Here is a 27634-nt window from a genome sequence, read left to right as displayed (position 1 = left end):
GGGAACATGTCAGTGGCAGAGACTCTTTGCTGCCTTCCTTATGTTCAAAGGGCATCCTCGGCACCTGCATCAAATACTATGTGGCAGGTGTGTTCCTGCAGCCCAGATGCTGGAGATTGACAGGTGGAATAATTATCAAAATCAAATCTTCAAGGGCCATTTTCCTGCAGGAGAGGAGCTGTCATTTTGGGGTACCTAATTTCCTCTTGAGCTAGCTAATTTTCATTTTGACATTCTTTTATTTTTACTTTCTTCATTATTATTATTTTGTTAAAGTTAGGTGAACTGAGGGATACTGTACTACTTAGCCATATCCTTGGTAATGAAGCCAGATTTGCAGATAGGTAGTTAGTGTAGTTAGATAAATTGGGTCTAATATCCAGTAAAATCAAGAATGAACACCATATTGAGAATGGAGTCCAGGAAAAGGGGAATTGAAAATGTGCCCAAGGCCCTGAGCCCATCCCAAGGAAATTTTAATGAAGCAGCTCACAGCAAACATGGAGATGCTAATCCAAAAACCCCTCCTGCCCAGATTATTCCTTCTGCCCACCTGTCTTCCACACTTTGGGCCTTCCCACCATCACTGCAAGAAAGCAGAATAAAGGACAACAATGTGACAGGAATGCTGGATAGCTGAAGGAAGACCTTAGCTATAAAAAAGCTAAAAGGACCTTAGCTTAAAAAAAAAAAAAAAAAACAAAAACAACAACAACAAAAAACCCTTCCATGGATTCTACATCTTGGGTCCCCTTTTTCCTCTGGGGAGAATTCTTTTCTACTGTCCTTTAATAAAGCTTCTATTTTCCACTCTAAACTTGCCTTGGTGTACTTCTCTGGTGTTATACTTCAGCATTGGGGAAGAAAGGACTCTTCATCGGTAAACAGCCCTAACATGTTTAAATTTATTTTGAGAAAGGTCCTAGCTAAGTTGCTAAGATTATTTTTGTTATGGTTTGATTTATCTAGACTTTGCTATTGCAATAAGCATACTGTTTTTACATGCATAAGTATTCATATGGGGATCTTATTTATATTGTGATTCTTTAATGATTATTGTAATATTATAATTTCACAATATATATGAATACTTGGTCATGATAAGTTCTTTTTTTTTTGCTCTTATATTTAAAATGGTTTTTGGCTAAAGTTATTTATAATTTTGTAGATGAATTTTAAAAATGTATGCTTTACTTTTTTATTTCATTTAAAGTAAAGCTTGTTGATCTTTTTTATTATTATTGCATTATTCTTGTATTTAATAGTCAGGTTTATTTTGACATAACCATAAAACATGGAATATAATTTGCTCCACCTTAAGTATCCAGTAGTTCCCCTTTCCCTATTCTCATACTTTCTTCTATCGTATATTTATTTATAGTTTTTTAAAAAAAGTATTGCTTTATAGAATACACATAAAAATAGACTTCACTGTGATATATTCATATTTGTACATAGCAATTTTCGTGAGATATATTGTAGGTTAATTTGGGGGAAAATTATCACCTTTATAATGATGAGTTTTATCATCTGTACATGGGATGTATAATTTAGTCTTCTATGTGCTTTTTGTGACTTTTATTTTCTCATAAGTTCTACAGATTTTGTTTCTAAAAATGTACATATGTGAAATACCATTTGCATAAGGCACCTATGTAAAATTTATATATAGAGTGTTTTCTGCTGTGTTCTACACTGGATATTTTATGAACTGTGACTGGCCCTAGTGACCATTTTTTTCCTACAGATTATTTTTTATCTCTTCCAAGATATGTATTGTATTGAGCCATGCCCTTGGGCTTCAAGTGTTTGGATGAGTACCATTGTATACTTATATGTTATCAAGGTCCCATATGCTCTAATTTCAGTAAGTCTCTGTGATGGGGAGTATCATGTATATTCAATAGCAAAATAGTTTCCACAAATAGATACTAATTTAAACTTCTTTTGAGTTAATGATTATTCATTTGTCTTAAATGTTCATCAATATTACTTATTTTTTCCCATGATGGGTTTTTGTTTTGCATTTCTTTAATTTGTAAATATTTTGAATTTTTATAGTTAATAAACATATCTCTTGTATAAATTTGCATTCAAATTTCTGGCCTTTACATCCTTTTGGCTTAAAAGATGAGAAAATGGATCAAAAAATGCAGCTAGAGTTTGATTTCAAGAAAAAGAAAAAGGTTTAAATTATTTTTTAAAATTGCCTTTTTTCTTTCCTCATTATTTATTATAGGTTTCTTGTATGATTGTAAGTGTAGGTTATGTAAAGTGCATTCTAGGGCTTATCTTTGGAAGTTACTACAGGAAAAAAAAAAGAAATATCTCTACACTATGGCTGCAGCAAAATGAGTACATTTCCTAAAATCATATGGTAATTAAATTGTTAAATGACAGATTTACTAAATATCCACTCCTTAAAGATTTTCTTCTGGAATATTTTTGGCAGTGAATCATGAATTCTATTATCTGGATTTGGGGGTTTAATATAAAATCATATGGACTGAAATTTGGCCAATCCTAAAAATATTCATACATAATTTGTTGTTTACTTAATGATATGTTGTGGAGATAGCAACTAATGAACATATCTATTTTTAGAAATAGTTACTTTTTTTCTTTTCAGTTTCTAATAACCTTTAGATTTATTTCCTTACTGAGTCACTCAAGGCCACCGATGTGTTTCTTTTCATTTTGTAATCTCTAGGCATTTACTCTTCTAAGAAATCTGTCTTGAGAGCTCTGTTTCTGAAGAGTATCTTAACATGAAAGAAAAAAAAAAGTATTTGTGTTGCCCCTGAAATGTATTCTCAACGCACTCTCTTCAAAATGGAGAGAAAATAATATTTCCACCAACTGGCATCCCTGTGTTAGAAGCTAATAATACATTGATGGTCTTTGAAGAAATTTCATACAGTTCTGTCTTTGGGTAGTTTTCTGTGGGCTGCTGAATTTCCATTTAGTATCCAGATACCCATGTTTTTTCATCTGTACAATGAGAATAATTTTAGAGGGCACAGAGGAATAATGCTCTTCATGGAGGCTATGAATACCTGTATGTTCTGTAGTGCACAGCTGACAAAGGCCCTGGGAGACACTGTGCAGATACTAATTGATTAACAATTATCTGCCACTCACATAAATTTTCTTTCAAAAGCTTGTAATAACTTTAGGCATCTATGTCATCCACATTCCCAAGTATAAAAGTTTAAATCTTTCTTTTCTGAATTCCAAGTTCCAATTCTCTTGTGGTTCAATGTGGTACAAATAATTATGTTTCTTTTTTCTTTTTTTTTTTTACACTATGTTTCTAATAAAAATGTTCTCAGCTCCAAACCTATATTTCCCATGTCCAGCTATGTTTAGAAAATGACATAGATAATTGTATTTGATAATTTATAAAGGAGAGTTGAGAATACTCCTTGCTTGTGTCTCCCTTCCTTAGAAACTGAACCAGAACTCTTCTTGGTCCTGAAAAGGGAGGACCATAACCAATCAGATAAAAAAAAAAAAAAAAAATGTTGATTGATTGTATATTCTCTTCTCTGTTCAGATCCTTGGCCCATTTCTCGATTGGGTTATTATCATCATCATCATCATCATCATCATCATCATTATTATTTGCTTAGTTTTTTGATTTCTTTATGTACCCTAGAGATTAGTGCTCTATCTGATGTGTGAGGGGTAAAATATTCCTCCTAAAATGTAGGCTCTGTCTTCACCTCACGGATTGTTTCTTTTGCTGAGAATAAACTTTTTAGTTTGATTCTATACCATTTATTGATTATTTGTTTTAATTCTTGTGCAATCAGTGACTTATTATAGAAATTGGGGCCTAATCCCACATGATGAAGATTAGAGCCTGTGTTCAATTCCATGAGACATAGAGCATCTGGTTTAATTCCTAGGTTCTTGATACACTTGGAGTTGAGTTTTGTGCATGGCGAGAGATAGTGGTTTCTTGAAGAGGCTATCTTTTCTCCAGTGCATGTTTTGGCACCTTTGTCTAATATATAATAATTATAATTTTGTGGGTAAGTCTCTGTGACCTCTATTCTGTACCATTCATCTACAGTCTTTTTTTTTTTTTTCCAAATGCAATGCTGTTTTTGTTACCATTGCTCTGTAGTATAGTTTAAGGTCTGGTATAGTGATGCCACCTGCATCAATCTTTCTGCTAAGGATTGCTTTAGCTATTCTTGGTCTCTTATTTTTCCAGATAAATTTCATGATTGCTTTTTATATTTCTATGAGGAATGCCATTAGGATTTTGATCAAAATTGCAGTAAATCTGTATAGTGCTTTTGGTAGCATTGTCATTTTGATAATATTAATTGTGCCTATTCATGAGCAAAGTAGATCTTTCCATCTTCTAAGGTCTTTTTTGATTTTTTTCTTTAGGATTCTGTAGTTTTCCCTGTATAGACCCTTCACCTCTTTCATTAAGTTGATTCCCAAGTATCTTTTTGGGTTTTTTTTTTTTGAAGCTATTGTAAATGGGGTAGTTTTCTTCATTTCTTTCTCAGAAGATTTTCACTGATATACAGAAATGCCTTTGATTTATGGGTGTTAGTTTTATACCCTGCTACTTTGCTAAATTTATTTACTAGTTTAGAAGTTTTCTTGTGGAGCTTTTTGAGTCTTCTAGGTATATAATCATATCTGGCATTTGCAGGTAAATGGATAGCATTGGAGAAGATTATGCTAAGTGATGTTAGCCAATTAAAAAAAAAAAAAAAAAGCCAAATATAAGGAGCTGATTCATAATGGGGTAGGGAAGGGGAGCATGAGAGAAATAGATGGATTCTCAATAAAGAAGAGGGGTGGGAGGAAAAGAAAGGGGGCAGGGGATTAGCAAGAATGGTGGAATGTGATAGAGACCATCATCAAAAGTACATGTACGAAGACACAAATTTGTATCACCATACTTTATATGCAACCAGAGATATGAAAAATTGTGTTCTATACATGGAATAAGAATTGTAATGCTTCTGTTGTCATTTATTTTTAAAAATCGATAAAAATATGAAAAAAATTGTTCATAAATTATATACATTAAATATGTGCATGTTATATATAGAATATATGCATATATATACATACACACATATATATATGCACACATATGTTTATATATAGATCTAGGGAAAGGCAAGTCTCTTTCCTGAATTTTTAAAAATCAATTAATTTATTAATTTGTTCTAACTTGCTAATAGATCAGAATGCATTTCACTTCATAGTACACAAATGGAGCACAAAATTTTATTTCTCTTGTTGTACAGAAAGTAGAGTTACAAAACCCATGTAACTCTACTTTGTGTACAACAAGATTTTCATCTCATTCCACCATCTTACCTACCTCTATACCATCTCCCATCACCTCCCTCCACTTTGTCTTATTCAAAGTTTCTTCATTTCTTTCATGCTACCTTTCACTTCCCTCATTGTGGATCACCATCCACTTAGCAGAGAAAACATTAGGTCTTTGGTTTAGGGGGATTGGCTTACTTGCCTTAACATGATATTCTCCAACCCTTAAGAAAAGAAAATGTTATAGACAGGCCATTGGGTCTAAGGCCATGTCATAAAATAAGAAATATACCATTAATCAATTTAAATAATAGACTCAAATCTTTGGATCTGGGGGAAAATACACACACACACACACACACACACCATACACTTTCTGGTTAAATCTCCTTGCCGTCAATCAGGGAAGTTTCTCTCTAGTTTTTTATATCTCAGGAGAAATATTGGTTAAAAAAAATGTATCTTTTACCTGTAGCTTAAAAAGAAGTGATCATGTCCTTCATCTTCCTGAACTCAGGAGAAGCATAACTCTCAAATATGGTTCTGTGAACTGAGATTTTCTGTAGTCTTGACATAGTTTTGAGGGTGCTGTTCCAAAAATACATATACTTTATTAGTAATATTTTAAATACATAATGGTAATTTTCACATAGTGGAAATTTTGGGTTATAGTATAAAATTCAATTTTTACTATTTTTATATGAATTCTAAAAAAATAATTTTATTTCCACCTCATACAATTTTAATGTTCAGTCTGTTTCCATACAAGAGAAGTGAACTGAAATTTTACGGGATTGTCACTGTATTATTTCCATCCATAAATAATGTATTTACATGTATAATCTACAAATTCAAAAGGCCTCATATGCAAGTTTAAATGCAAATGCTTTTCTGGGTTGGCTAGATTTTACTTCTCCAAGGATACCTTGCCTTAAATTTGCTGCAGCCTGAGGATCTGGATTTCAATTTCCAGAGCCTCAAAAGAAAATAAATAAATAAATAAATGTACAGACAAGACCTACAATTGTGACATCATTTATTTCTGGACTTAAGGTTATGTCTTGTCTCTCAAAAAACTCACTAGGCTCAGATTGAGCATATGAAGACATAAGTTGTGTCCAATCAGGAGCCCTTATATAAGTATTGTCCAGTCTACACATTTCAGTAAAGAGAAGCAAGTTTTGACCATCTGGTGTAAAGTCTGCCAGAGTGGGTATCCATTTCTAGGCTCCCTCACTAATGTTCAGTGCTCCTGATTTTTTTCTCCTGTATAGGTACTTTGTGATTTATAGAGAGGACATGTGGTTCCTAAAAATACAGTAAATGATGAGTGTGCAGTGAAATCCTGAGACTGGATGGTGAGTCTGGTTGAAACTGGCTGCACTGACTATGGTGGGAACTGGCAATGGTGGACTAGAATCCCTGGTGTAATCTTTGGTTTCTGCAGTCCTGCGTCTTCTGAGAAAGGTCAGCTATGAGTCTCCACTGGCCAGTCAAGTGGACCATATATTAACAGTAGACCCGGAAGTCCTATGTATCCTATAGAATATCTTCAGCCCTACCTTAAATTCTATGTGAGAACATTTGTGGCAATATTTCCGAATCTTCTCAGATTGTGTTGTGGATTCTGGAGTGGGGAGATCATCACAATCACAACTCCATATATTTTTTCCTCCAGGAGGGGGGTGAGATACTCTATAGGTATCTCAGTTTTTCTTTCCTCCTGAATTCATTCTCCTTCTTTTTGGAGATTGTGGTATTGTGGATTGAGCCAGAGGTACTGTACCACTTAGCTACATACCTGGTGGGGTTTTTTATTATTATTATTTATTTATTTTTATCTTCAGACAGTTGCTGAGTGTGATTTTAAATTTGTGCACCAGTATTGTGAGTTGTATTTATATATAAAACTTTAGCTTCCTGTTCAATGACAACTTCCCCCTTTCCCAGTATTATCAGTTACATTTGTGCAGTATTATCAGTTACTTTACCCATCTTATATTTCAAATGAACATGGTATTTTCAATTGTTATACCAAAAACTGGATGAGACTTTAAAGTATTTTTTTCTCTCTGAGTGCAATGATGCATGCATATTAATTCCAGAGACTCAAGTGCCTAAGTCAGTAAGATTTCAGTTTCAAGTTAAACATCAGGAACTTAGGTAGACCAATTAGACAATTAGAAAAACCTGTCTCAAAATTTTAAAACATGGCTGGGTATGTAGGCCAGAATTAACATGCTCCTGTTTCAAATCCCCAGTACCATAGAAAAAAAATCAAAAGCAAAATTTTTTTTTGTTGTTGTTGTTTATGAGCATTTTACATGATTGAAAAGTAAAGAAGAATTGCTTGATCTTGGAAAAATCATGTGTTTCTATTCTTCCTTTGTGTCTCCAAAGGCAGACAACCTGTCAGAGTGTCTTTATGCTCAGATTTCCTTTTGTGGAATGTATATGAGAGCATTCTCATTCCCTACCCTGATATTTTCCTGGAACTGTGTTTCAGAACTATGTAATATGAGGACCCCACAGCTGGCAAATCTAATGTCTCTCGCAAGTCCAGACCAGTACTTGGGGCTTTTCTTGTTCAAGAGCAGTATAAATGTAGACAGCTTAGTTTCTCAAAGAAGTAACTGAGAGAACTCTCAACTTCCATTTTTTTTTAAATGTCTTCACTAATTTTATAGTCTAGCACAGTGTTTCTTTCTTCCATATTCATATAATTGGAATACTACTTACTATTCCACTTTTTCAGAGTAGCCATTCTAACAGCTGTTCTCAAGCTGCAGAAGATCTTATAGTTGGCTGGTGCACTAAAATTCTGATGCAAGCTTTTTAAATTCCAGGGTGTCTTATGCTCACTGGGAAAAAAAAATGATGTGCACCTATTTTAGAAATAAAGAGGGATCTGTGATTGTAACCATTTTTCTTCACTAATATTTGAGATTGTAGCCCATTACAATGTTTGCACACCAATGTGAAAACACTCCTTTTTGATCTAGGGAGATTTGCACCTGCACAGTTACCAGTGCTTTCAATGCTTTGAGGTTTCAGATATAGTCCATTGAATGGAAAAAGTTAATATCAGGACAAATTACTTACAGAAAGAATTGGTTAGGTCTGGTGTTATTAGTAAAGTGAGCTGGGTGAGAGAGCTCAGGAAGTGCTAAACTGCCACTTTGGATTTCAGTGGTGGTCTGTATTTCCCTGTTAATTTTTTGGTACTGTCTAGATAAAAGTTCAACTGTCAGCAACAGCTCTTTGCATTTTTAGAGAATGTTGGCAAATCCCTCTAAGGGATTAAGGGGTTCCCCTAAGATTTAACACCTCTTCCATCTGGTCTAATGGAATAAAGCCCATGGATCTTGCATGGCCATAGAAAACCACTTATTTTTTCCCCCCTGGAGTTGATGCTCATGTATATCTTATTCCTTCCTCTGTGTGTACAGATAAATTAGCATTCAAACTACAGGCAATTTAGAGTTAAATAATATATTTCAAACTCAAATCAATCTTCCTTTATTTATATTAACACTGGATTTGGGCATTTTGTTCCAGTAATTTTGCATATTGCTCAAATCAGGAAAATCTTCAAGTGCATTTTACTCATCTCGGTAGATATTTTTTTTTCCAGTTTTCCAATGTGTGTGCCTCTAATTCCTTTACAGTTTTACGAAGGACTCAAAACAGGAGTATATATTTATTTGGTGTATCCATAAATGGAGGGAGATTTATATTCTGCTTTTATTTATTTTTATTTTATTTTTTTTAAATTATCTCTCTTTATATCTGCTGTTTGGTGGATGCTTGTGTATAATTCCAATGTCACACACATTCTGCACACAAGTCCCTTCTTGTGATCTATGCCTTTTATTCTAACATCTACCTTGAGGTTGGATTGTAGCATTCACTCACATTAAATATTTTATTGATATGTTTTGATTTATATACTTACAATAATTAACAATAAAAAGATATTTGCATACATATGAATTGCCCTATGTACTTTTCTGTATTGTGATTTCTTTATCTTAAAATTACTACACTCTTGTAATATTATAGCATGCATTAGTGTCAGGTAATGATCACTAGTACATTTGCTCTTTTTTTTTTGTTTTTTTAGTATTTATTTTTCAGTTTTCGGCAGACACAACATCTTTATTTGTATGTGGTGCTGAGGATTGAACCCGGGCTGCATGCATGCCAGGCGAGCGCACTACTGCTTGAGCCACATCCCCATCCCACATTTGCTCTTATATATGAGAGAGTTCTTGCCTAATTTTATATACATTTATCTTTCCAGGAAAATTTTAGAAGTTTTTGCTTTGATTTCTTCTTTAACAAAAAGTAAAAAATGGTAAAATTTTGACCAGTTATTATTAAAGGGTACCTTGGGGAAAATGATCATTTTTATAATAGTTTTATCCTTTGTAAATATGTTGAATATTTGAGTCTTTTATGTTCTTTTCTGTATTGTTATTTTCTCAAATACTGCATATTCCTTTTGTAAACATATTTACATATGAAATGCAACATTCATGTGACATCAGCATAAAACATACATGGTATTTTATAGTATTTGTCAAACTGGATATAATACATCAACAAAAATTCTAGCTCCTAGAATTTACATTTTACAAAATTTAATAATTATTTCTTCCTCTTTAGCCATGCCCCTTGATTTCACCTCTGGAAGACTATGGCTGTATTCTCATGTACAGTTGCTGTAATTTTAGTCTCTGTTTCCTGTGTGGGTGTATCATATACATTTTATTACAAAACAGTTTCTACAAATGGATAATAAAAGCTTAATTATTATTTTTCTCTTTTGTGAATGCATTTATTCCACATATTCATCAATGCTATTTAATTCATCTATATGATGTGATTTTATTCAATGTTACCTAATTTCTAAAGATTTTGAGTTTTTATGATTATTGAACACTTAGATATATCCTTTTTAAAGTGACTCTTCAAGAACTTTTTCTGTTTTTCTTTTGCAATCTGTATTATTTCTTCTTCTTATAAGCATTTGATGATATGTGAGGAAAATAGGGTTTCTTATTACCTTGTCAGTTTCGCACCTTTTAATGTAATCACTTGATGAATATATTTTTTTGTATTAATATTTTGTAATTCATAAGTTTAAGCCTATTATATTCTATAATTTTGAAAACAAAAACTATTTTTTTTTTCTTTTGTGATATTAGGGATTCAACCAAAGTGTCTTATTGCTGAGCATATGCTCAGCTCTGTTTTAAATTTTATTTCTAGATGGGGTTTGCTTAATTTCTTCAGTTGGCCTTAAATTTTGAACTTCATGCCTTAGACTCCAGAATAGTAGATAGTTCAGGTGTGAACCACCATATGAACCCTATCTTTTGTATGTAAACTTTTGAGCTTTGTACTTTCTTATATATTTCAGTATTATTTATTAATAACTTATATTTACCATTTAGTGTGTCAAAATATGTTGTTATGTTTTATGAGTGAAGGGATAAAATAGCATTTTATTATTACACTGTTTTCCCAATATCCTAGCAAGTTTTAAGTGTTTTGTTGTTGGTGTTTTCTGTAGTTCCACCATTTATTTTATTATGAGGTTTACCCTGATTGATTTTACTTTATAACATCAATCATGTGGCATCATGGTATTTTGGTCAACAGTAGACTTTATGTACAACCATGGATCTAGCAAATATCTTAGCCATGTACTAGTCTATACCATCTAGATTCTGTCATTGCACTCAGAGAATTGGAAAATTGCACAAGATTCTTAGGATAAATTTTCCAGAGTGTATTTCCATAAAGTGAGAAATCATTATATATGCCTATATTTGCAATTATACACTGTATAATTGATATAATTTTTATTTGTTGAATTTTCAAATTTGCTAGTGCTTTCTTTTTTAATTGTATCTGCTTTTTTTTTTTTTATTTGTACTGAATATTGAACCCAGGGGTGCTTAACAATAAAGCCACATCCTCAGTCCTTTTTTTTATATTTTATTTAGAGACAGAGTTGCTAAGTGCCTCACTAAGTTGCTCAATACAATATATATAAGACAATATTATATATAATATTATCTTAGAATTTATGATCCTTTTTTCTTATCCTCCTCAGTCACTGGAACTACAGTTGTCCATCACTAGACTGGGCTCATTTGCTTTTTAAAAGCACCAACATTGATATTGGTAACTCTGTGTTATGTTTATCTTAAATAGCTTCTAATTTTGCTCTTTTCCTTAAGACTTTCTTTACTTTTAGTTTTTAAATTTTACTTTTTATTGGGATGGATGATTCGATAAGAAATTCTAACCATTTTGTGGATTACTAATTTTTTGTATGTTGTATTTTCACCTCAGGTATAGATGAATTCCAATTTTTGCAGCTGTATGGAGGTCTAAGTGAAACATAATAACCTGTATGGATATTGTTAAAGAAATGGAACCACAATTTTACCCAGTTTTTCGACTGCACTGTATATGCCCAAAGGACATAAAATCAGCATACTACATTGACACAGTCACATTAATGTTTATAGCAGCACAATTCACAATAGCTAAGCTATAAAACCAACCATTCAATGATGAATTAGTCTATTCAGTGATGACAGGATAAAAAACTGTTGCTTTTGTACACAATAAACTATGAATCAGCCATAAAGAAGAATGACTTTATGACATTTGCCAGGAAATGGATGAATCTGTAGATTTTATGCTAAGTAAAACAAACCATTTCTTTAAAACCAAAGGTTGAAAGTTTTTGCTGATATGTGAAATCTAAAGCTCATAAAGTGGGGAAGAAAAAGAAAAGAAGATCAGTAGGTTGCACAATAGTAAACAAAAAATAAATAAATGAATAAATAAAAGGGAAAGGGATAGAAATAGAAAATATATATCTCTAAGTGAATCCTACCATCGTATCCACCAACAAGAACAGAATTTTTATTAGGATAAGATATATCCCATGCTTGCATAATACCATAAAATCGATTTTACTGTCAAGTAGATCTAGAAAGAACAAATAAAATAAAAAACAAATTATATTTGTTTGAAGAGCTATATGTATATTCTATATAAATATCATACAATATAAACATCGATCAAAGTTTATATATATATATGTATATATATATATATATATATATATATATATATATATATATATATAAAGTTCATATATATATAGTATGTTAAAAATGTTAAATTATAAAAAGGAAAATTCAAACAGGATTGTTGTTGCTATTTTTATATTAATAACATACATAAATACTATAAAATGTTTGAACTTAAATAAACTATTAAATATTTCCATTAAGTGGTCTGTCTACCTTGTTACATTTCAAAATTTCTCTTATACCATTGGTATTGGAATTACTAGAGATCTCACTACACATTCAGAACAGCCAACTCTATGAGAGAAATAACAAATAAGATTCCACACATTAGTAAATCTCTGATTAGTGGTTGTACAATTAAAATTTGAGGATTTCCTTTCTTAATTACCATAATTTTCTCATCTGAATAATATACATAATTTAGATCATGATATAAAAAATTAGAAAATATATATTTTTAGGGTAATGCCTGAGTTTTATATTATGTTTCATAAATGTGGAGTATGTATACTTTTTTGAACTTAAATCGCTTTTTCCTCAGAAGTAGATAATAGTATCATGGTGTTCCAAAACACCACCTACATGATAGTCTACTAACTCTCATTTCAACTTCAATTACATTACAGACTGTGCAAATGTTTATGTGGTCAATGTGTTATTTATTTGCCTATTCTTATTTTAGGAACTGTTAACATTCAGGGATGTAGCCATTGATTTTACTGAAGAGGAGTGGGAATGCCTTCAGCCTGCTCAGAAAAATTTATATAGAGATGTGATGCTAGAGAACTATAGAAACTTGGCCTTCCTGGGTAAGTTTAATTTCCCTTTAAAATTTGAATTAATAATTATTATTTAATTTACTTCTGTTGCAGAGTATCTTCTGGGAACTTCTCAATAAGAATGAGTTTCAGATTTTTGTTTCAAAGAAAAAGGATATTTTATACAGATATTTTACTCTCTCTCTCTCTCTCTCTCTCTCTCTCTCTCTCTCTCTCTCTCTATATATATATATATATATATATATATAATTTTACTCTTTAATCTGTCTCTTTCTTTGTGTGTTATACATCCTTCACTTTAGATAAGTAGTACCTAGTATAATTTAGTGATGTAAATTATTGTAGACTACACATAGCAAGGGACACAGTTGAGTCATTCAAATGTCAAGGAGAAAACCAAACTAAAAAATGTTGAAAGAGTAGTTATCCAGCAGAAGAAATTTTCAGAAGCTTAGGTTTATTTATTTTGATTGTAATCATTGAGTACATACTGCCCTATATTTATCACATTTTCAAATTCCTTGTTGTTCTCTATTTTCTTCTTTAGTGATGTCCCAGTTTATTCAGATTAACCACCAAAACTTACCTTTTGTTGTGAGGGACAGCATGATCTGTTTCAAATCCTCTTGTGAGGAAGCCTTTAAAGAAGAAAACAGAAGAGAGAAACACACACACAGTGAAAGGAAAAAAAAAAAAAAAAAAAAAAAAAAACTGTCCACCCCTCTTAACAGCTGCACATATAATACCCCAAAATTACATAGCTTCTGATACCATGACTGCATTCTAACCCAGTGTTTCTTTAACCCCAAGTGCTAGATAACCAAGATTGGGTACAGTTAATACAAATAAAGAGCCCCTTCTCCATGAGGACATTACCACAGAAACTAGATAGTGCACCTGTAGAGTTGTCTTAATAGCTTCAGGGAGAAAGTGCTGGGCATTACAATTGTGGGACTCAGGGTGCCAGTTACCATCATCCCCACACTTTCCTGTCTATTTCCAAGGTGAGAATACCTAATACCTCCCCTCTTTTTTAAGGCCTTTTGAATAAATAATATTACTTATCTCCTTAATGCTGATGGGGGCAAAAAATAGGGCAGGCATAGACAACAGCAAGTTCCAACATCAGTAAACATCCACCTTTGAATATTTTTGACCCAGATGAAATTGAGTAAACATGAAGTTAGCCATTCCACCAAGTCTAAACATCCATCATCTTGTTGAACCTTATTAATTATATCTTTAAGGTAATCTAAGTCTTTTGAAATAAAATTACTATTATAACTTAAATTGAAGGAACACATGTTATTAAACTTCTGATATCCTTTATGATGTAACAATAACACACAATCAATTGCAGCATGATTGTCAAGTATGGCTTGACAATGTTGTTTTTGTTCTTCATTAAGCCTATTTACATCCATGGAGGCATGATTAATACTGTTTATGATTGCATAGGCGAGTTTCATAGTAGTTTGCACAACTACTGAATCATTACAGTTTTTATCAAGAGGAATAGACCTTTTATGAATAAATTCCACAGGATGGTGACCTATTAAATACTATGTGGATGGTAAGGACACATTATTCTGCTAAGACAACAATGAATACCATGAGACATTTTTACAGGTATATAACAATTTCATGCAAGTGAGTCAAGATATTGTAATGGGTTCTAAAAGTCCAGGATGTGAAAGTACTGAATTTCCCACAGCTGGTGTACAAAAAACAGAGCAACATTGTTATTAAGACTAAAGCATTTACAGAGTTTTGTGTGAGTTTAGCAATCAAAGAAGTAACAAAATTATCTAGAGTACATTCTAACCCCATTTTAGCCAACATCTGTTGAGCTGAGGCTGTTAATGATTTTATACCCCCCAAGTAACTAGAATTCAAGTATCTTGGGGTCCTCTTTTAATGTATCTCCTCTTTTGAGGAGAATGATTATTCTCTTGTTTGGATGGACTCTTCTCATCCAGGGTTAAATGAAACTTGGAAATCAGCTTGTGAAGTCCCTGATGTTCATTTATAATTGCTATTTTTCATACATGAAGCTAGAGTCCAAACAGGACATGTTGGCATAAGTGTAGCACTCTATGCTTTTCCTCATGTGATCAAAGGCATAGGATCTTGTCATGCTGGTGAGGTGGAACCTCATATATTACATAATATTTTTGGTAATGGCTGTTTGAGAATAAAATGTCTCTATTCAATGCAGATGACCAATTTTGAGTATTTACTTTATGTTGTATATTGAGCACATTAACTGTAAATAAAACAATATTTAATGCATATTAATATAAGAGAGGATAGATCTTTGTTTGATTCTGTTTTAAAAGGCAAGTATTAGGATACAATTTGCTCACTCAACCAAAGCGCGTCCAAAAGAATTATGAGAAATTTCATGATTTAAAACTATATCTCATTGATTAAAAATTGTGTGAAAGGATGAGATGTAAAGGCAGGGGCATTATCCATCTTTAAACAAATAGGGCCTCTAGGAGAAGATCATGCTTGGTTTCTTTCCATGCTCTCTGCTGGAACTGACTTGACATTTTCTTTTTTTAGATTCAATTCTGGTAGTAAAATTTTTTCTTTTGTTTTGTGTTTTGCAATAATGCATTAGTAATCATAAATATTTTGAAGTGAATAAATCACTATACTTCTACTTTGTAATTTTTTAATGTTTTTTGTTTTTTTCTATTTTGATTACTGATTTAATTTCTGGATCATTGTTTTTTTATTGTGGCATGCTTGGATTCTTTTCATACTTTCTATATCTATCTATCTATATATATATATATATATATATATATATATATATATATAGAGAGAGAGAGAGAGAGAGAGAGAGAGAGAGAGTCTTTGACTATAATATCAATCCTACACAAAACACTGTGTGTGTGTGTGTGTATAATATATTTATATATATATATATATATATATATATATATATATATATATATATATATATATAATCTCACTTCTCTTTATATATCCTATAGATTTTTAATTTTTACAGTATTTTACAAGTTGCTTAGACTTGTCTTAAACTTGGTACTGCTTGATAAGCCTCTCCCATATTGGTAGTATTTCAGATTTGCACACTAGGCATGCCCCTCTCATTTTTTTCTTAAAGAATTATTCACATAAACATTGTGCTCATTGATGTTAATATTTTTCAATTTCATTCTCTAAACTTTTTAAAATAGTTATTTAGTGTTCTTTGAGTAATTCATAACTGTCAGTATCGTAATGTTAAATTCTTAATGTTTTTTTTTTTCTTTTTTTGTCACTTGGATTTAGCCATGCTTCTCTTTGTTTATATTTGCTGTACTATTTTTTATTTGTTCATTAAAGGAGCCATCAGTAGATTATATGGTCCATTTTTGGGAAAAAGATATAAAAACTTTTAAATAAATAAAAATAGGCAAGAACAGTGCTGCATCCTTGTAATATTTGCTAATTGGGAGGCCATGCAAAAGTACTTCATGTTTGAGAGAAGTCACAGAAATTTAGAAACAGCATGGCTCAAACAATTTTAAAAAGACTTGTGTTGTAGTTCATGATATAGAATTTTTGGAGTAATCTCAAGCATTACACATGAAACATTAAAAGTTGGATGACCTAAAGACCCAGAATTTCCAGTACTAAATATGTATCCATGAACAATTAAATCTGAAAATTGAAGAGATACCTCTGCTTTTGTGTTTAGTGCAAACATTTTTCTCAGTATTAAAGCTAGGGACTCAATGTGTGTGCCCATCAATGTCAAATGTGTAAAAATATGTACTTATATACTATTATTATTTAGTTATAAAATATTTTGTCTCTTAAAGTGTTATAAGGAATATATGCAGGACTTTCAATTAAATGAAAGGTGACAGGCAGATATTAAGTTGTAGGAGCATTTGATTCACATGTGGAAGTCAGAAATTTAGTGAGCAACATTTTGCTCACCAGGTACTGTGTTTTGTGTAGGGTTGATATTATAGTCAAAGTCTCCATATTTTTATTTTATTGAGCATAATAGGGTCAAGAGTTTTATTTTACCACATAGTGAGTGTATTATGTTCTTCATAAATACTAGTAGAAGGAATACAATACCTTGTAAGAACAAAACTGATAATTATATGAAATAATGATTGTGTTGATTCATTCTATTTAGTCATTTTACCTTGTATATATAGTATAAAATACCATGATATATTTATAAATAAACAAATTTGTATTTGTCAATAAGGGAAATTCTCATATCACACGAATGTAAAAATATAAAAATCAATTTATTATACTTGATGGTCATGTGTTGAATTCATCCAAGTATTATCGCCATAGGCTATGCAAGGTTTTTATACTCTTTTAAAATGTTTTTTATGAAAAATTTTATAGACATATATGTGTATATTTCTTAGTAAATTTTTTGTTCATATTTCTTTTTTAAGAGCCCATTGCCTCTTTACCCTTGTTGAATATTTATGGTATTATCACTCAAAATCTACTAGTTATTTTCATGTCTCTATGTCACGGTAGACAAAAACCATTTTTTGGACACTCTTTGAAAAAGCCAGAAATGTTTGTATATGTTTTACATTTCTCTTATTCTACTGACAGTGAAGGTAGCTGGTAGATATTTCCTAAATACACAATACTATCTTATGAAGGACAAAAGGCTTTTAACTACACTTTATTATATTACTCTTCTTAATGATGTACTCCTCTTGGATACTGTGGTGTCTACAAGAATTTGGGTAATATTCTCAAGGTAATTTTGTCTGTACATTTTTATTGAAGTAATATATTTTTTTGGATTCATGGTGACTTTGGACTTACTAATCTGCTACACTCCTGATGCACTTATTTTACCTTAATTTCATGTTATGTATGCAAAATATATTTATCCCAGTCTAATAGGTATTGTTTTTTTTTAATTTTTGTTTCTTTCAGCCATGACTTCTAATCACACCCAAGAATATTCACCAGAAAAGGGCCTAAAACATATATTTCATGAAGTGATAAGTGCAAAATATAGAAGTTGTGATCTTGACTATTTACAACAAAAGAAAATATGGAAAACTACAAGTGAGAGTGAACACCAGAAATCATATAAAAGATCAGGCCTTGTTCACCACCAGAGAATTTATACTGGAGAGAAGTCCTACAAATATGAAAATTGTTGCAAAGCTTTTAGTAAAAACAAAGGTATTATTTACCACAGAGGAACCCACAATGGAGAGAAGCTCTACAAATGTAAAGAATGTGGCAAAGCTTTTGGTCAAAAATCACACCTTAATTGCCACAGTAGAACTCACACTGGAGAGAAGCCCTATAAATGTACAGAATGTGGCAAAGCTTTCAGTCGAAAATCACACCTTACTTGCCACATCAGAACTCACACTGGAGAGAAGCCCTACAAATGTAAAGAATGTGGCAAAGCTTTCAGTCTAAAATCAATCCTAATTTGCCACAGCAGAACTCACTCTGGAGAGAAGCCCTACAAATGTAAAAAATGTGGCAAAGCTTTTGCTCGAAAATCAAACCTTATTTGCCACAGGAGAACTCACACTGGAGAGAAGCCCTTCAAATGTAAAGAATGTGGCAAAGCTTTCAGTCAAAAATCACCCCTAATTTGCCACAGCAGAACTCACAATGGAGAGAAGCCCTACAAATGTAAAGAATGTGGCAAAGCTTTTGGTCGAAAATCACACCTTATTCGCCACAGGAGAACTCACACTGGAGAGAAGCCCTACAAATGTACAGAATGTGGCAAAGCTTTCAGTCGAATATCATACCTTGTTTGCCACGGAAGAACTCATACTGGAGAGAAGCCCTACAAATGTAAAGAATGTGGCAAAGCTTTCAGTCTAAAAGAAGGCCTTATTTACCACAGCAGAAGTCACACTGGGGAGATGTCCTACAAATGTAAAGATTGTGGCAAAGCTTTTCGTCAGAAATCACACCTTGTTAACCACAGCAGAACTCACACTGGAGAGAAGCCCTATAAATGTAAAGATTGTGGCAAAGCTTTTGGTCAAAAATCATACCTTACTTACCACAGCAGAATTCACACTGGAGAGAAGCCCTACAAATGTACAGAATGTGGCAAAGCTTTTGGCCACAAATCACACCTTGTTAACCACAGCAGAACTCACACTGGAGAGAAGCCCTACAAATGTACAGAATGTGGCAAAGCTTTTGGTCACAAATCACACCTTGCTAACCACAGCATTATTCATAGTGGAGAGAAGCCCTACAAATGTACAGAATGTGGCAAAGCTTTTGTTGCCAAATCAAACCTTATTCACCACAGCAGAACTCACAGTGGAGAGAAGCCCTACAAATGTACAGAATGTGGCAAAGCTTTTGGTCAAAAAATAGGCCTTATTCGCCACCACAGAACTCACTGGAGAGAAGCCCTACAAATGTAAAGAATGTGGCAAAGCTTTTACTCAGAAAACAGGCTTTATTTGCCACAGAGGAATTCACACTAGAGAGAAGCCTTACAAATGCAAAGAATGTGGCAAAGCGTTCAGTCAAAAATCACACCTTATTTGCCACAACAGAACTCACACTGGAGAGAAGCCTTACAAATATAAGGAATGTGGCAAAGCTTTTAGCAATAAAACAGGCCTTATTCACCACAACAGAACTAACACTGAAGAATAGCCCTACAAATGTAAATAATGTGGCAACCCTTTAAAAAAAAATAAAACTTTATTCACCACAACAGAAGACAACCTAGTGAATGTGAAATGTGAATAAAGTGATAATAACTTTTAAAGAAAAACTAAACCTTGGGGCTGGGGTTGTGGTTTAGTGATAGAGTGCTAGCCTCGCATTTGTGAGATCCTGGTTCAATCCTCAGTACCACATAAAAATAAATAAGTGAAATAAAGTTATTCTGTCCAACTACAACTAAAAAAATAAACATTAAAAAAATGACTAAACCTTATTAACAACAGAATTTATACAGAAAAGAACCCCTACAAATTAAAACAATGCAGCAAATCTCTTAATAAGAAATCAATTCTTATCGCCACTAGGCTATTTATTCTGGAAAGAAGACATGTAAATGTGGAGAATGTAGAAACATTTTAAGTTACTTTACTAGACATCAGAGAAAACACTGGAGTGAAGCTCTACAAATGAGACCATTGTACCATTATTCTAAGAAAGGGACAACATTTAATCATCACCACAATAACCGTAGCATATTGAAAGTTTTGAAATGTGAAAATTTGACAATTTTCACATTGACAATGTGACAATGCCTCCAAAATTTATTCACCAATACTCAGTACCTGTGGATACATACTGGTTAGAGAAAATACAGATGGGAAAAAAATTGTAGCCACATGTTTCTTAAGCACTGCTTATTTTTGGAGAATTCATTGTGCCCAGAAACCCTAAAAAGTTCAATAATATTTCCAAAACATATTTAAATTTTAAATTCATTGAACATCTGAAAACTCATACTAGTAGTGAACATTGAACAGATTTTGTCCAAAATGTATGCCTTATATAAAAATGAAACATTTATAATAAATGTGAGAGTAAAGTTGTTATCTATACATTACACCTTGATGTATATGAGGATCAGTAAAATACAGAACTCATTTAAGTTTAGAAAATAAGTAGTTGTCTTTAACTTTTGCTTAAATTTATTAAGCATTATCAAGTTATTTTATAGAAATATCAGTCATAAATACCATGCATGAATAGTGAAGAAACCTCATCTTTGAAAGGATATAATTGTTTTTCTAAATCAATATTTACTATTTTCACTTTTGAATACTGAGAAAAGAATTATATGAAATCTATTTTTGATGTTTAACACTGAAGCGTAATATTTTGAACTTTATTTTTTTTTAAATTTCAGTTTAAATTTAGGTATTTTTAAACACTGAGCCACATTCCTAAGCCCTCTCTCCACTTTTTCAAATTTTGAGACTGTCTTTCTAAGTTGCTTGAAACCACACTTAAGTTGCTGAGACTGAATTTAAACTTCTGAAACTACTCAACTTCCCAATTTGCTTGGATTACAAGCACGGACCATCATGCCAGGTTTACAGTGCATTTTTTTTAACCTATATTTACCTTATGTAGGCAATATGTCTTTATAACTGAATATTTATTTATATGTTAACACTCATGTATTGCATCCTGTTGTTAAATGACAGACATCACAGTGTTCCACTTGACTAAATGTTCTATGTAACAGTAAAACATACTATTGAGTAAATAATACTCTAGCATCTCTTAATACTTTTACAGATTTTAATCAAACTTAATGTGGAATACAATTTGCATAAGTCAGATCATTATTTTTTTCTGTTTGTATTTATGGTGAAATTAAGAGTTATAAGAAGGATATAGATATAGGAAAATAAGCCCCAGATTTTCATATCTTGAATTATAAATTTTAACTTTTTAACATTTCCTAGGAATTTGAATAGACTGAATTTCCACAAACTTAAAGGTAGCTCTTACAGGAGAGAAGAGCTTTATCTTTCTTGTGTGTGCATAATGGCCTTCTAGACTTCAGCCTCATTGGAGACATTTCATTTTTCTGTGAATGAGGTCAGTGATCAGTGTTTTCATGTGCATAAGTAAATTCTGACATCATTGTTATTCTATAGGTAGTATTATTTCAGGGCAGGAATCAGAGAAATGGATGTGGAGTCAAGGTTGAGTGAGGCCTTATACTTATGACAAAATAATCAATCAGCTATGTTGTATAGTCTCATTTTCTGTGGACCAAGTAGTAAGAGGTTAACTGAGAAGGTTGTATGTAAAGATTAAGTTTCTTATCATAAAATGTTGGCTTACCAGCTACAATAGGGTAAAGGCTTCTTATACATAGAATCCATACAAAAATCATATTGAATATCATTCACAATTTTATTAACATTACATATAATTCATGAAGAACTGAGTTTACAACAACATATGCCTATGAACAAGAACTGAGAACATTGTACACTCTCCAATATAGACATATTTATACCAATTTAATTATACATGAAACTACACTAAATGAGAAGAAAAATCAATTGGATTAACACACAACAATATACAAATAAAAACTTGTAAAGACTTTAGCAAGAGACCAATAGTGGATGAAGTGTGGCTTCCAAATGCTAGGGAAAAAATGGACATATAATCAGTTAAAGGTAATTGAAGAAATATAAGTTACCCACTTTGAGCTAGACCAGCATTTGAAAGAAAAAGAGTCACAAAAAAGCAAAGATTATTCACTTCCATTTGTATGCTTTGTAATATTTTCCAAAAGTTTTCTGCATATTTTATTGCAGTCAAATTGGAAACAATCCAGAAAGTTAAAAAAAAGACAAGTATTGCTCCTCTGGTTTTAAAAGCAAGAAAAGGAATAGAGAGAGATTTATTGAGCTAGAAAAATTTACTAGTTAGAGGTTAAAAAAAGAACTGAGATTACCAGAGTCTAAGTATAATGTATTTCAGCCATCCCTGGCTGCACAGGGCATTTTTGCTTAACAAAGAATTTGTTCACGTATGTACAGCTTAAATAACATTGCTGTTTTTACTCAGTCTTTTTCATTAATAACAATAATGCACCTTTCAACAGTTTCCAGCCACAAAAATACATAATTTCAGAAATCTTCTGGTTCATCTTCCATATATTCTGCCACAATATTCACCAGGGCAAGATAATATAAACCTTTTGGCAGCCCATCAAGGCATTCACTTCTTTTAATTTTAAGGCCAAACATATACTGCATAGAAAAGTATGATACATGGAACAACATAATTTTACATGGAACAACATAATAATACTTAGTAAAATTTTTTTTTCATGAAAAATATATCCCAACTCCTTTGTCTTGGGATTACATTAGAAAAATATGAGGTAATTATACTGTGTTCTATGACCTTAGGCTATGAGCCTTAAAATTACCTTAAAATACAAAAAAAAAAAAAAATGTTTATTTTTAAATATAGTTTTTATATTTCAAAACATTCAAATCAAATTCCACAGCAATCAATGACACGAAAAAGATGAGAAAAACAAATGCAGTTTGGTGTCTCATCATGACATTACAATATCTGCTGTAGATTTCCTGTGGCTTCCACTTTTAATTTAAAAAATAATTTTTCCATACAATTTGGGTGAAGTGGAGGACAAAATCTCCTGCATTGCTTTCCTGAGCAAGCCATCATACTTAAAACAACTGAACCCCAAGTCAAAATATGTTTTCTCTACAATCTAATTATACCAGTTCTTAACTCATCTAGCATAAAACAAATCCACTATCTTCTGGTTGAATATATTGAGCCCAAAGATATGAAACCTGGGAGCTAAAAGAAGTATGACATAAATAACGAGGTCTTTTTGCGCATAAGGCAAATTGCACTTTTTGTATTTGATTTTTCTGCCTGTGAAGATCTACATTTCTCTTCCTACAATGGTATTATGATTGATGATTGATGGTGACTTGTGTGATAACAGGAGGCTTAAAATGCAGCTACATGTCTTTGAGTCCTTTCACTGGTAAAAATTACTGTAATTTGTACTCTAATAGGAGACTCAAAATGGTGCTATACAAACCTATTTTTTTTAATCTGCCTCTTTATTCATGGTTTTCTAATGGTTTTGATCTAGTCAGTTCAGACCATTTCTGATTAATTGGTGTCATCAAGGTGTAAATTCCCTCTGATCAGTAGCAATGAGACAATTCTTCCCATTAAAAATAAAAACATTCTCATAGAGCCTTTGCTATATTCCAAGGAACAACTCTTGCTTTTGCTTTACTAAACAAAATAAATTCCACATATTTGAGTCCCAAAGTAAATGGCAATACATTAACCTAAGCACCATGAGGAATATAAGAAATACAAGATATCATCTTTGAAATATAAAAAAAAAAAAATAAGAATCATAAATGCTAAGCCATTACCATCTAAACCATCCCAGAGCTTTTAAATTGTAATCTTAGATGTTCTACTCACTCTCATAGTAAGAGGCCTTAAACTCAAAGATATTTAATCACTCACTAAAGATCACTCAGTGAATGCATAACACTTCTTATTCTAAAGCTTTTCCAGAATTTTTTGATAATACATTACAAAGTCTCACCTGTCTTCTTTAGAAATAAGACACAGAACTTTTTTAGTCTGTTTTATAATGCTATACAAAATGCCAGAAACAGGCCAATGTATAAAAAGAGATATAACTGCATAAAAATATTTTCTGAGGGGCTGGCATTGTGGCTCAGTAGTAGAGTGCTCACCTGTCACATGCAAGAAGTTGGGTTTAGTTCTCAGCACCACATAAAAATGAATAAATAAATAAAATAAAGGTATTGTGTTCAACTACAACTTATAAATAAATAAAAATATTTTTGGTACATAGTTCTGAAAATCTAAGTGCATTGTACCAGAATCTTCTCAGCTCCTGTGACAGCCCCTTCACCTGCATTACATTTGAGATGGCATTATGGTGAGGGCTCCTTTGAGAAGTAGAGAGAACATAATGAGAAAGGAAGTCAGAGAAATTCAGAAAGAAGACTTGCTCTTTTTGTAACAACCGGCTTTAATAAGAACTATCTTGTGTCCCATGAAAGTTCCATTAACTCTTTCCAAGAGCATCTCCCCCAATGATCTAACCACAATTTACTAGATCTCACTTCTTAAACATTCCACAATTTTCCAACTCTCTCCCTTTGAAACTAAGTTCCAAACACATGAGCATTTGGGGGACATACTCAAATCATAATGAAAGTAATATGAGAGAGATAATGGTAAAAATGAGACATAGAATGTCATTTCTTAGTAGTTATAAAGATTCTAGATACTACAATAAAATGCTTTAGAGTACAGAAATTATTTTAGGTTGATATTTTAAAGACAATAGAGAATTTCACTAAATTTTTGAAGAATGAATGAATTTGAATGTGACAAGACTAATGGGCTAGGTATATTAAAATAAGGGAAAAGTCTGCAAAACTCAACGGATGTTTAGTAAACCATGCCTAGGTATAAAAAGAGAATGCTGGGCTTTCTGATTATGCTATATCAAGCCAAATTTTACTGACTAAAATCCAGTGGCCCTCAAAACCAGAGCAAATATTCATATGAAAGATGCTGTGGACATCAGTCTCAAGAACTTCCTACTTAAAATATCTGCTTCCAAATACTACATGATTCATAGTAATTCTCAGGAGTATTATCTTTCTTTCAATTTCAATTTTTAGCTTTCTATATAGTTACCTCACCATATCATGGCCAGATCAATATTTTCTTGAACTTCTTCATATATTAATCTATACACTGTCTCATATATGTTTGTTTCTAGATTGTCAGGGATCCCTCCTAGTGAATTCTGAGATGTGCGAGAGGTTGAACAAGCATAGAAATTTGCTTATGAAAAATAAGCCATCTAATAGGTGGGAAGTAAAAGGAGAAAAGATGCAAAAGTCCTCATCTAAACTTGTATGTGCTGATACTACACAAGGTTATTCCAATGATGTCTGGTTTGGGGTAGGGAACTAACTTTTCTTATACACTCACTATGACACAAAGTTCATCAAAAATGATTGTTACAGACTTTTTGAGAACATCTAAATTTATCTTAGTAATTTCTACATTGAAAAACTACTGTTACCTTTAAACAAAACTATCCATTGCAATAAATCTGAAATAGTTCTTTAATATTGCAGAACAGAAAGTTGATGGCATTATTCACTGAATGCCAATATTTTCCAATAACACCTCACACCACAATATATGTACCTTATATAGTTTAACACCTATAGGAGTTCTTAACAAAATGGATAGATAATTAAGTAAAGAGTGAAATGAGACTCAAACAACTAATTATAGTAAAAATTATTATTACCTTATTTCAAATACTAGTGTACCCTTTTGCTTTTTTCCCCAAAAGTTATTTTTTTAACCTTTTGGTATGATATTTCACTTCATTTATATAACATGATAAATAGTACTGTTTTTTCATATGTACTCTCGGGATGCATCTCAAATATATTTGCATACCCCAAGACCTTAGCAGATTTCTATACACATTATTCACTGGAGAAACAGTAGTTACTTCTGAAATCTATATTGCTCTTTTCAAATGAGGTCTTGCAGTTTTTTTTTTTCTGAAATAATTATAATGAACTTATTTCTAATTAGCATATAGTAAGTGCCTGATAAATATTTGTGAAAAGGATGAAGAAATAATAAGAGCATTTATATAATCTATACAATATGGTATGTGGTATTTCATGATTGTAGCTACAAATTATTGAATATTATAACAATCTTACTATGTGAGTGAGATGTGGGTATGATGAAACAATAATATATAAAAATTGCATGCTGCATTGTTAGTAATTCACCAAAAAATATTATCAAAAACAGACACTCTGATGTGTGTTTTTTGTCAACTATTATATTATGAATGAATGAAGCTCAGTAAATGAATAATTGGAACTACATACTTGCTTAGGGTGCCTATCATTCATTGTTAAAAAACTTTTAGCTATATAAAATTTTAATACTGTATGTCACATTGTGATAAAATGGAATTTTGATAAAATGTACATTAATAATGCTGAAGTCTTTCATTGAGTCTTATATCAGTTTATGAAATAAACTTGCTATATGTGATTTACTCAATTCTAAGTGTCTTTTGTTTTCAGAAACTGTATGGACAATGCAAATTAAAGTTAACATACTAATATTAATAGCAGAAGCACCACAGGAAAAATGAAAACAAAGAATTGGGAGATTCCACCATTATAGATGTAATTTTCTCAACATCTATTCAATGTACCTAACCCACTATTGATACCAAAATTAATGAGCAACCTCTTCTCATGCTGAATGTGCATGATGCTATTATATAAAATGAAAACAATTGCAAATGTGTCAGAGATGCATTTTGCAACATTAGTTAAAAATAAAATTGATTGATCAGTATCTCACTGTGTTTGACCCCAGCAAATACCCTCTCAGTGTGCAAGATAAATGGGTTAAAAATAAAAAAAAAAAATTCAAGTAAAATCCATGTTAAAGAATAACAACTATTTTTTCATAAGGAAACTGTCAATGTCTTTTGAAAACAACATGAAAATAAACTGTGCCCTATCACATAAAGGAAAGCAACAATTCTGGTCAAAATCTTTATTTTATTCTTTGAATACGCCAAGTATTCTTTGGCAAACTGCCAAATATATTGTTTAAATTTCACAGGTGTAAATTATATCTGCTTTTCTCTAAATTGTTACTTATTTAATATAAATTTGTTGAGGAATTATTTCTGCATGTGCTGATTATTAAAATATAGTGAGAAATGTAAGTCATTTAAAGTTCTATGAATTGCAATCCCAGAATTGTGGGAGGAAGCTGTATATAATCATGAGAAACATATTGAGTATGATT

The 27634-nt window shown here is 31.9% G+C and overlaps 2 protein-coding genes across 3 annotated transcripts in view; both read left to right on the top strand.

The window, feature by feature from the left end:
* Positions 1 to 27634, top strand: part of LOC139706091 (zinc finger protein 420-like) — a 77135-nt gene that overhangs the window by 1930 nt on the left and 47571 nt on the right. The window lies entirely within an intron of this gene.
* Positions 11243 to 26864, top strand: LOC139706089 (zinc finger protein 84-like). The gene is given in 4 exon segments (XM_071613739.1): positions 11243 to 11508; positions 13117 to 13243; positions 18161 to 19616; positions 19618 to 26864. Coding segments are annotated over 3 exon segments (1770 nt in total). The 5' UTR covers positions 11243 to 11508; positions 13117 to 13209; the 3' UTR covers positions 19898 to 26864.

The sequence above is a fragment of the Marmota flaviventris genome, chromosome 6 (genome assembly GCF_047511675.1).
Source record: "Marmota flaviventris isolate mMarFla1 chromosome 6, mMarFla1.hap1, whole genome shotgun sequence".
NCBI lineage: Eukaryota > Metazoa > Chordata > Mammalia > Rodentia > Sciuridae > Marmota > Marmota flaviventris.
The sequence above is the reverse complement of the archived record's forward strand: the minus strand, read 5'-3'. Positions and strand labels throughout refer to the sequence as shown.